Source organism: Agrilus planipennis, unplaced genomic scaffold (assembly GCF_000699045.2).
Source record: "Agrilus planipennis isolate EAB-ADULT unplaced genomic scaffold, Apla_2.0 scaffold252, whole genome shotgun sequence".
Classification (NCBI taxonomy): domain Eukaryota; kingdom Metazoa; phylum Arthropoda; class Insecta; order Coleoptera; family Buprestidae; genus Agrilus; species Agrilus planipennis.
The window spans coordinates 2,082-12,765 of NW_020442420.1; the positions used below are offsets into that span (position 1 = coordinate 2,082).

General features: G+C 31.6%; 1 protein-coding gene and 1 long non-coding RNA gene across 2 annotated transcripts; one reads left to right on the plus strand and one right to left on the minus strand.

The window, feature by feature from the left end:
• Window positions 1-604: 604 nt before the first annotated feature.
• On the plus strand, window positions 605-3,636 carry LOC108739745. The gene is made up of 3 exons (XR_001938225.1): window positions 605-641; window positions 1,119-1,212; window positions 2,358-3,636. It is a non-coding gene; the product is annotated as an uncharacterized LOC108739745 (long non-coding RNA).
• An 808-nt stretch (window positions 3,637-4,444) lies between these two features.
• LOC108739739 (dehydrogenase/reductase SDR family member 4) lies at window positions 4,445-5,961 on the minus strand. Its single transcript, XM_025980206.1, has 5 exons — window positions 5,722-5,961; window positions 5,481-5,658; window positions 5,346-5,423; window positions 5,133-5,285; window positions 4,445-4,650 (listed from the first exon to the last, which is right to left on the minus strand). The coding sequence occupies exons 1-5, from the start codon at window positions 5,847-5,849 to the stop codon at window positions 4,519-4,521; spliced, it is 669 nt and encodes a 222-aa protein (XP_025835991.1). The 5' UTR covers window positions 5,850-5,961; the 3' UTR covers window positions 4,445-4,518.
• Window positions 5,962-10,684: the final 4,723 nt, after the last annotated feature.

The window sequence follows — 10,684 nt, forward strand, 5'->3', positions numbered from 1 at the left end:
CAAAATATTCTACATTATAAAGCGTGTTAATAAGGAAACAAAAGTAAAATTCAAAATTTCTACCTTTTGGCTGTGGTATTTCAAGTTGAAAGTGTGGTAAATATCCTTAAGTATTCTTTAAATCACATATGAGAGTTTTCGATCAAGTAATCCTTAAAGGCTAAAAAGGCATTTTTGATCCTCCGACACGATACTAGTAACTTGATAACAGAGAATGCACAAAATAAAAAATGTTATTTATTTTATACTATAATTGAATAAACGTAGTTGCGATCGTTTTATTACACAAAGGAAACCTCGATAGAAACTGAGTTCTCGGGTACGCAGTGTTTAAATCGAAGATGAACAACACATTCGTTCACGAAGCTTGATTAAATAATGTAATCATAAACCGAATAAAACCGAAAGGATAAATATGTTGTAAAATAAATTGTTTTTGCGTTTTTATTTATTATTTTTGTTAGTGATTAATGATGAGCAAAGCAAGACTAAGACCAAGACTGTCTCAGTCTTGATATTGGTCTTGGTCTTGCTCAAATACTTGAAGTCTTGGTCTTGTTCATTTAATCTGATAGTTACGTTTTGTTTAATAATTCTTCTAATCACAATTTTCGAACTGAAACTTCTTTACGCACGGTTGGGTAAGTTCGTTTCATGCCAGTTACTATGTAACGAAATCATGCAACGCATTTCCATCGCTGTCTGTCCCTATGTATGCTTAGATCTTTAAAACTACGCAACGGATTTTAATGCGTTTTTTTTTTTAATAGAAAGAGTAATTCAAGATGCAAATACTTTTTTTATTTCCTACTTCAAATGTAAAATACAAAATAATTTTTCTTTTTGTATTTTAAAATGACGCACTTGATGAGTGCATATTATATACAATGTTTGGTTCTTTTTATGGCAGGAATAAATGAAACTTTCAAATGAAAACCTTGTTTACATTGTGACATTGTGAGTCACTAATAAAAGGCGCTCCTTTTAAGAAATTAAGAAATTGTATTTTTAAATTAAAACATGCAGTTTCAAACATTAAAATACCTATTTCTATATTTTCATTTTATTTTTCTTTGTTGTAATATTTGTATTGGCATTTACCTATATAATTTTCGTAGAGTATCCTTCAAACGACATAAGTCAACACGCCAAGCAAAAAACCTCAAGAGATAACAACATGACGACGAGCATTCCAGTATTCGACGTAAATAAGTAAGTATAAAGCACATTGTATCTTAACTGTTCCCTTTCCCCGCTTCCCAAAGAAGAAAAAACGACAATACAACAGCAGATACAGATTTAGACAAATATTTCGACCATTATATTCAGACAGAATCAAGATTATTGTATTTATTTTTATTGGGTTAATTTTACTTTTCCAAAATCATTTTAAAATATTACGCAGTTAAAAATTTAACTTTAATTTTATTATATATTTGAAAGAAAATAAATGAAGATATATTAACGTATAATAACAAAAAAACTTGTGTACTTCTACAACGTTATACCCAACCGTCAGATTTATATTTCAAAAAATATCTATTAATCAAGTTTCGTATTATCTGCGTTTAAAAATCATATTGGTATATTTCTTCTACATCTATTTTTGTTAAAATTACAAATATATTTTATTATAGAATTTTATTATCTCACAACCAATCGACCTTTATTATTTTTTTAGAAAACCATAACACCTCAATAATTACTGTGACATAAAAAATTCAAAAAGATACCTACATTTTTATAGTTTAATAGAAAAATTAATATCTTACAACCGAACTTTAAAACTACGTAAGCATCTGCATCCATCAGCGATTAAAACGTTCACGTTCAAACACCCTCATAAAAACTACACATTTATAAACAAAATTTTAGAAATTGCAGTTTTAAGATTTAAAAGATATGAGCACACTTACAAAAAATGACTTTGCACACTTTGTTCTCGTCCTCTACAAGCAAAATTATAATAAATTCACAACTGAATGTGTAAGTACGCAAGTTATAACACCTGTAATTTTTACGATCAAAAACCACAGACCTTTAATATCAAAAGGTAAGGTAGAGAGGACTCTTAAAAAAAATTAAACTTTACACATTCTGTCCTCTTCCTCTACAAACAAAATTAATAATGTCTGAAGAAGAAATTTTTAAAAAATATGCAAATTATAACACCTGCAGTTTTTTCAATCAGATATAACAAAATTTTAGGTGAATTAGGGAAGGATAGAGCACCCTTAAAAAATCTGGCTGTACTTTTTGTCATCGTCCTTTCAAGCAAAACCGTTTAAAGACAAAATAATTTTGAATAATGTGCAAGTTATAACACCTCTATCTTTTTACTATAAGAAGTTCCAAAGTTGTAGGTTCAAATGGAAGGGTACAGAACACCCTTACACAAGATGTGACTACAGATTTTTTCCCATCTTCTGCAAACAAAATTATAAAATCTGACAAATAAATTGGAAAAAATATGCATGTTATAACAACTGGAATGACCAAATGTAGGCAGTGTATTGCCATCTAGCGGATTTTTGGAGCCGTTCAAGATATAATTTTCAATACATAATTGCAATATTTTAGGTTCGAATAGGAGGGTAGACAAAACCCATATAAAAAATCTGACGTTGCATATCTTGGCCCCATTTTTTACAAACCATCAATGTTGGACAAACAAATTTTAAATAATGTGTAAATCATAACACATGCAGGCAACCCACTGTACATATGTAAATTTAGCTTTTCCCTTCCTGCCCGTGAAAATTTCACTTATAGCAAACTCCCAAGAAAAAATTATGACAAAAAATATTAAAAAACACATTTTCTATGCGCCCAAGGTAAATACATTACAATTATTGCTGTTATTGACTTTAGATTTGTCCCTTCATTTTAGTGAAAAAATTTTAATTTGTTTATAACACACTTACAAGGGAAGATAATGGCGAAAAACATTAAAGCAGCTTCTATACTATGTCCATACACTGATTGTTTATTAACAAATACACTTGCAGTTATTGATTTTTTAGAGATTGCTGTCTTCTTATCATGAATGTCTTTAAAGAACCTTTTCTTCCAAATACCAGAAGTGAATAAAAAGAAAAAGTAAAAAAGTGTCAATACAGACTTACAGTAATCCGTACCATTTTATCTAGCAGTCCAGCCGCAATACTTAATTGATTAGGAAATATACCGATTATTAATGATCGAGCAAATTAACAAATTTCTATATAAACAGAGTACAGCAGTACAGTTAATGTAATTAGAGTTCATTCATTTAATCAGTCAATCAACGAGGATCTTCCAAAATATCAAATAATATCTGGTTTAAATTAAGTTGTAGTAAAGGATAACTTTAAAACACCGTACTTATTATTAGTGTAATTGAAGTTTTTAGTTGCCGAACTGGTCGTCTAATTATACGGGTCATATGTGTGTCTCTGCATGACTAAAACGCGTGCCATCAACCTATCTACATGTATTTCCGTGAAATTTTTGAAGGAGAAACTTCTGAGGTCTTGCAGACGACTAATTTGCGGGTACAGTGTACATAGGGTCGTGAATGGTATCACATAAATGGTCCATGCATCCATATGTAACAGAAAATACCAAAACATGTGAGAGGTATTACCGTGTGATATATATTTAAAACGCACTATTAATAACTCAAAAATGAATATTATTTATTAATTGTAGTATGTAAAAAAAGTACGTAGAATTTCATGGTACCAAGGGTTTTTGAGTGCGGAGCAACTTACCACACTAAAATGCAATTTACATCTGGTATTTTAAAAATTTAAAATACATAGTGCGGTGACAAATATGTACTTCACGGCATTTATTGCTAAAGTATATAAAATAGTTTAAACGTACAAAAGCGCTCGCGCAAATATTGGGAGATAATCGGCACTTACTAACAAGAAGCATTGAGAAGTGAAATATGCAATAGAATCTCACAGTGCTACCGGATATGTTCAGTTACTTATAAAACATAAAAAAAGCGCTCCAGAACTTATTGGGAAATAGTAAGTATTGACTAAGCTCTGAGAAGTGATAATTATGTAAAAAAGTATGTAGAATGTCATGGTACCAACGGTTTTTGAGTGCAGTGTCAAATAGCTACCTTACGGCGTAATTTTTACTAATAGATTAAAATACCTTAAATATCAAAATGCGCTCGTGAAATTATTGGGAAATGGTAAGCATTGATTAGACTATGAGAAGTGATAATTATATAAAAAAGTACGTAGAATGTCATGGTACCAAGGGTTTTTGAGTGCGGTGTCAGATAGCTACTTTCCGGCGTTATTTTTTCTAATAGAATAAAGTACCTTAAACATAAAAAAGCGNCGATGGACTAACTAAACCTGCTATCATAATAACCAAGCTCGATGTGAATCCGAAAATGTTTTTTATTCCCCAAAATGTTTCCATGACAATTGGTTCCACCCCTACTAAGACAATTTTCAATACGTTCCCTGAAAGTTACTAAATGCCACCAACACTTTTTTTTAATAGGTATATTTATAATCTAGATGGCATTCCACCTGCAACAACAATTGTTTCTCCAGTAATATAACTAGCGTCATTAGAAGCTAGAAATGCCACAGTTGCAGCTACTTCAGACGATTCACCAAATCTATTTAAAAAAAGTATGTATTAAAATCAAAAATGGTAATATTAATAGTTATTTGAGATTTCTGTTATGTACTATTTATCAGATTAAAGGTTTTGGTTTTTTACGTTCGTTAAACAAGGATGCGCGGCTAAAACGTTCATCGTAATAATATAGTCTTGTTAAATTTCAGTACAAAAAGTTAGAGTTCCTGCAGATAGTAGACAAGCATATTTCATTAAATCGTTAAATGAGTCTTTCATAGCGAGGCATCGGGGATCACTACAAGCATTGGATGTTCAGTGATCCAATGCTTACCTGTTGCAAAACTATCCTAAATTCAAATAACTCTCACCTAATAAATTTCTAACATAGCCAAAATAGTGACTTCATATTAAGTATACAAAATTAATTTGAATTACTATGTCTAGCCTTCTTTCTCAATTAGTTTTTTATAATTAGGCAGAATGTTACAAGCTTTAATATAATAGTTGGAAATCTGGTATTCTTTTAGTTAAAAAGTATGGATGATGTAATNCACATAGCCAGCAATTGAAGACACTATAACTATCCTCCCATTGCCAGATTTTTTTAAGTGTGGCAAAATTTCTTGGATTAGAAAAAAAGTAGATTTAACATTAAGTTCAAATATTTTATCCCATGCCTTTTCTTTGCACTAAAATGGTAAATATAATAACTGAGATAGATAGTATTGTTTTTTGAAAGTTTGGCTTACTTCAAATAAAGGACCAAAGCATAAATTTGTACCTGCATTGCATACAAGTATATCAATTTTTCCATATTTTTTTACAGCCTAAAATTATATCATTTATAAATAATATAATATCTATAGGATATCATATGGTAATACTTCATCAATAAGTTTACTTCTTTCCTCTGCTTTTGAAACATTGCAAGGTATTCCAGAAACGTCAATACATTCTTTCTGTAACTTAGTAATGGCTTTCGAAACATTCTCTGGCTTTCTACTGCATATAACTACTTTAGCCCCCTCATGTCCCAGTTTTTGAGCTATTGCGTAACCTATTCTGTATGAAAGAGAAAAAACAAAAAAACAACGTTCGACAAATTTTAAATACAATTTTATTTACCCATCAGTCGATGCAGTTACTACAGCCACTTTTCCTAATAATCGACTAACTGTATTGGAACTCATTTTCTTATAAATATGGTTTAAATTAACCTTTCTTGTAATTAATGGAAGTAACATCAACACCATATTGTTACAAAAAGATATCTGTGCTAAATTATTATCTATTTACATTTTTATTCGTGTTTTGTACTTTAACATCAATCATTACTTTGACAGTTACATTTATAGGTTAAATCAGGTTAAATTGGATCTTTTTCTTTTTCATATATTCTACGACCTATAGACATGAATCTCATAAAGCCGGGACGTTGACATTTTATCATTTATCTCTATCAGTGGCGTAGCGTGAATTTTTGCCTCTCAAGGTGAAGCCTAAATTTGCCACCCTTTCTACGTGTTTTTATTTAAATAAGTTGAGATTTTAGTGAAACTGTGTACACAAAAACTTTACCTAATTTTATTTAAATATTTTTTATTTAGCATTTGAAGAGATAAGTAGTGTTTATTATTAGCGTAAATGTGAAAATTTCACTTATAGCAAACTCCCAAGAAAAAATTATGACAAAAAATATTAAAAAACACATTTTCTATGCGCCCAAGGTAAATACATTACAATTATTGCTGTTATTGACTTTAGATTTGTCCCTTCATTTTAGTGAAAAAATTTTAATTTGTTTATAACACACTTACAAGGGAAGATAATGGCGAAAAACATTAAAGCAGCTTCTATACTATGTCCATACACTGATTGTTTATTAACAAATACACTTGCAGTTATTGATTTTTTAGAGATNGCTAATTTTATTTAAATATTTTTTATTTAGCATTTGAAGAGATAAGTAGTGTTTATTATTAGCGTAAATTGAAAATGTATGAGCTTATTTACAAATGGGTTTTTTAAAAACTTATATAGTTATTTCCCCCTTCATATTTTATTTTCGCGACAAAAGCTAGCCTATGTGTTTCTCCTCGGTTCGATCTATCATTTGAGCTTTTGGAAGTAGGTCAAACATTGAGTAGAGAACGCTATAGCTGATAATTAAACAAACTGAATGAAGCACTTGACAATAAAAGATCATTTACTGGACAAGGAAGACGAAGAGTTATCCTTCTCCATGAAAATGCTCGACTATGAAATGAATTAAGATCTAAAAATGAAAATAGATCGTTTGTTCTACCTGTCAGCGTTTCAAAAATAAAAACTCTCCGAGGCGGATGATTCACAGAATGGTAATAGCAAATATTCGTGATTTGAAGTTCGTTTGCAAACTTGGCGAAAGTGTTACCGAAGAAAAATTATGAGAGCGAACTCCGAAAGTGACTCGATTACATCCATGAAGAAATACGTTCCCACCTATCACATAAGGGCCACTGGAGGATTCTAAGAAGATCTGGTACGACCATACAATCTACGGCATTAATGGGATCCATCACCGAAGCTGCAATAGCATTGGGAAGGTCAATACATCTAGACGTACACCGAATGGGAAACGAAAATTCGACCATTTTACCTGATTGACTCCACAGGCTGGTGAAAACCCGAAAATGTTTCGATTAGAATAATACAAGTTCGATCTCCGCATCCCTGGTATGAAGAATTCATACCTACATCGAGCTTGTATTGCAAACCCAGATTTGGAATCATATCTTAAAGGCCCCAAGACTTATTTGCTATCCTGAAGGGATACTCGCTAGCTCATTGTGTGGCGTCTGACTTCAGTATGGGCCACGAAACAGCTGAGGTGTTTAAAAAGATGTTTGGCGGGCTGTCGGAGCTGAAAGACCAGTTCAGAGATGGAAGAAATGTGCTAAATTTACATATCGGAAATTGATTCGTCTACTACCTTGTCACCAAAGAAGAAGCGTCTGGGCAACCCGCTTACCGCTTGATAGCGTATTCTTTAGTGGAAGGGACCGGATGTTGACCACTAATATGATGAAGCTAGTTATACCAGGATGTGTTGAATTAGAGGGTTGTATGAAGCATGTTAGAGGTTCTGTTCCGGTACACTGGGGTAGAGATTTTAGTATATACCGGCAATCCACGATGAAAAGTCGCCCAATCGAAGAGCTTGAATTACTATTCTCATTTGACGATCGGATGCCAAAAAGGTCAGAGAGATGTGGATATAATCCTTTGAAGAAGGGACAAAACATGATCCCGGACGGATCATTCTTAAGAAGGGGACAGTGTTGCGTACAAGCATATACGAGGTAATAAATAAATTGATAGCCGACGGCTCTTAACTATGTCTGCAGGCAGGGACTGGCCGATGGTTGACAGCTTTTCTACTAAAGACGCGAAAGGTAATAAATGATAAGTTGAGTGACACATATTTTGCCTGCTTAACAATAAGAGTTCTCGAGAAGAATGAATAATGTTTGGAAGAATTCGAAAATAATATAATTAGGTCTCTGAATGACAGCCAGTATGATATAAATAATTATAAAATAGATACCCGTTAAATAAATAAATTAATTTCTTGTCATTTGATATACAGGATTCCACAAAATAAATGGGATTTTCTCAGTTGTTCGTAGTATTAAAAGTTCAGGAACCGCACTCTAGATTAACGGCTTCCAAATGGTGTTCTGAAGGAGGGTCACAAGGATTCCGCGGAATGCGCCGTTTTTTATCCTAATGAAACTGTACAAAATTTTGCAAAAAGCAATCGTTCTGTATTTAACAGTAACAATGACATATTTTTCATGATCAAACTAGTGATGAAAGGCCGGACCCTAACAGTTAATTTCATGATAGGGACGAGGACAGCTATTATTGTGAAATGAGATAACTAGATGCCAGATGAGAGGGATAGGACATAATTACGTTGTTATTTCGTAAAAAACCCTTTTTAAAAAAGAACTCAAAAACTTTTTAATTTTATTTAGAGTCGAACAACAACAGGGTTTTAATTATTACAGTACTGTGCTATGCACGTAAACTGCGACAATTAGAACCCAAGAAAAAAAGGTTTCTCATAAGGCATATATTTATATAGTAGAGATGTGCAAAATGTTTTTTACAAGAATTTAATTACAAAATGCAAATACTTGTTTGATTTGTTATTTCAAATGTAAAATACAAAATAAATTTCCCTTTTGTATTTTAAATGCTAAATTCACTTAACTATAAAATACTTTTTAAGAAAACCTTGCAGGCATTTGCTCATTTTTTAAATACTGGAGTTGTTCTAGACTTTGCACGATATCACTAGCTGCGAAGACTGAGTATGATTCATATTGTTCTGTTTGAGGTGATTGAAATATAGTTTTTCTATCTTTATGTTATTGTTTCTTCAGTTCGACAACAAATAATTCTTCTATATGCTTCCATACTTACCTTTGTTACCCGTTTTAATTTTAGTTGGTGTATACCAATTCGATATTGTTTTGCGGGATATTTCGTACTTCCTTGCTACGATAATTGGTGATTTGGCAGGTGCTGATATTTATTTGGAACTTCAAAATTCCATGGACTATGACGTCCGAATCCGAAAAACAATATCGATCCAGTATTTTAGATTATCCATTTCCAAGGAATTTACAATTTTTTGGACTCTCTTCTGTTAAAGAATTAGAAGGCATTAATGGAATATCTCTTTGTCCTCTTTTTAAGCTTCTAATACCTTCAATGGCCAATGTGGGCAACATTCATTCATCATTTTATATAATGTTTGATTGGTGACATTAGCAAAACTTTTAACGGTAAAAGTGTATTTTGCATTTTACAAATATCAAATACGTTTGGAAAAGTATTTTAAATAAAATACAAAATGCTTTTCTCAAAGAAGTATTTAAATTCAAGACAAAACCTATTTTTTATATTGTAAATATTTCAAGTAAATCACATCTTTCATATTAAGGAATATAATATGTTTGGTTATCAATATGAGAAGCGCACACTGGATTTTTATTAATTTGTCCAGGTATTTTCACATGAATAACTACATTCGGACATTCTCTGGTACGCTAAGATATAATAAATTGGATACAATTTTTCATTGGTTCATTTCTGTTTCTTCGGTTAATTTGTTTATTTATTATTATTATATGTGTATAGACCTTATCTGATAACGCAAAGCAGTTCGACTCATTTATTTATTAAGATATTCACCGGAACTTTAAACGCAGCTATTATCCTATAATGTCATTAGTGAAGGCATACCTACGAAGATATGGAAAATCACCATCAACCACGCCTTCTACACACGAAAGCGAGATGCTTTTGAGAGAAAAAGTTGGGCAAGTACGTTTACGGTGAGAGGCAAAATATTTTCTCTAATGATAAAAACAAATTTGGCTACTAGATTGAATGTGTTGAATAAAAAAGTTGCGAAGAAAATGAGTTACAAGTAACCTCAGATTTGATTAAAACCGTAAATGAACATCTATTGAACCTCAGAGAACCCCAGACACCTACTAAGTACAGAATCCATTCACAAATCATACTACACCATCAATCTATATACTATATCTAAGAATTAAAACTTGATTGATATTAAGATTTCATTTTTTCTAAAAGAAAAATTCGAAATAGTTGATCCAAATTTGAATAACCTTTGGATTGAATTTATTATAGTTCTTGTTTCGGTTTGTATCGATTTACCGATTACAAACATTAGCTTTTCATATTACGCCTACAATAAAAACTATTTCGGAACCAGGCTGGATGCTGCCCTGGAATTCTAATTCAATTGTTGGACATTAAATCTAATTTTAATGCTATTATAAGTAATAAATACGTGCAATAAAAATTCTGAATTCATAATTCAAGTTGAAGATTACAATTTGTACACAATGACATGTCAGGGGTCTTAGGCATAAAACTATTATCAGTTATTATTTGTTGAAATGGGATTTCGCCAAAAAGAAAAGGGCAGGTCAAAAAGGGTTCCGCAACAAAAAACAATTGGGAACCGCTGCTCTAGATCATTAGTTTGGTATTCGGGAGGTCACTT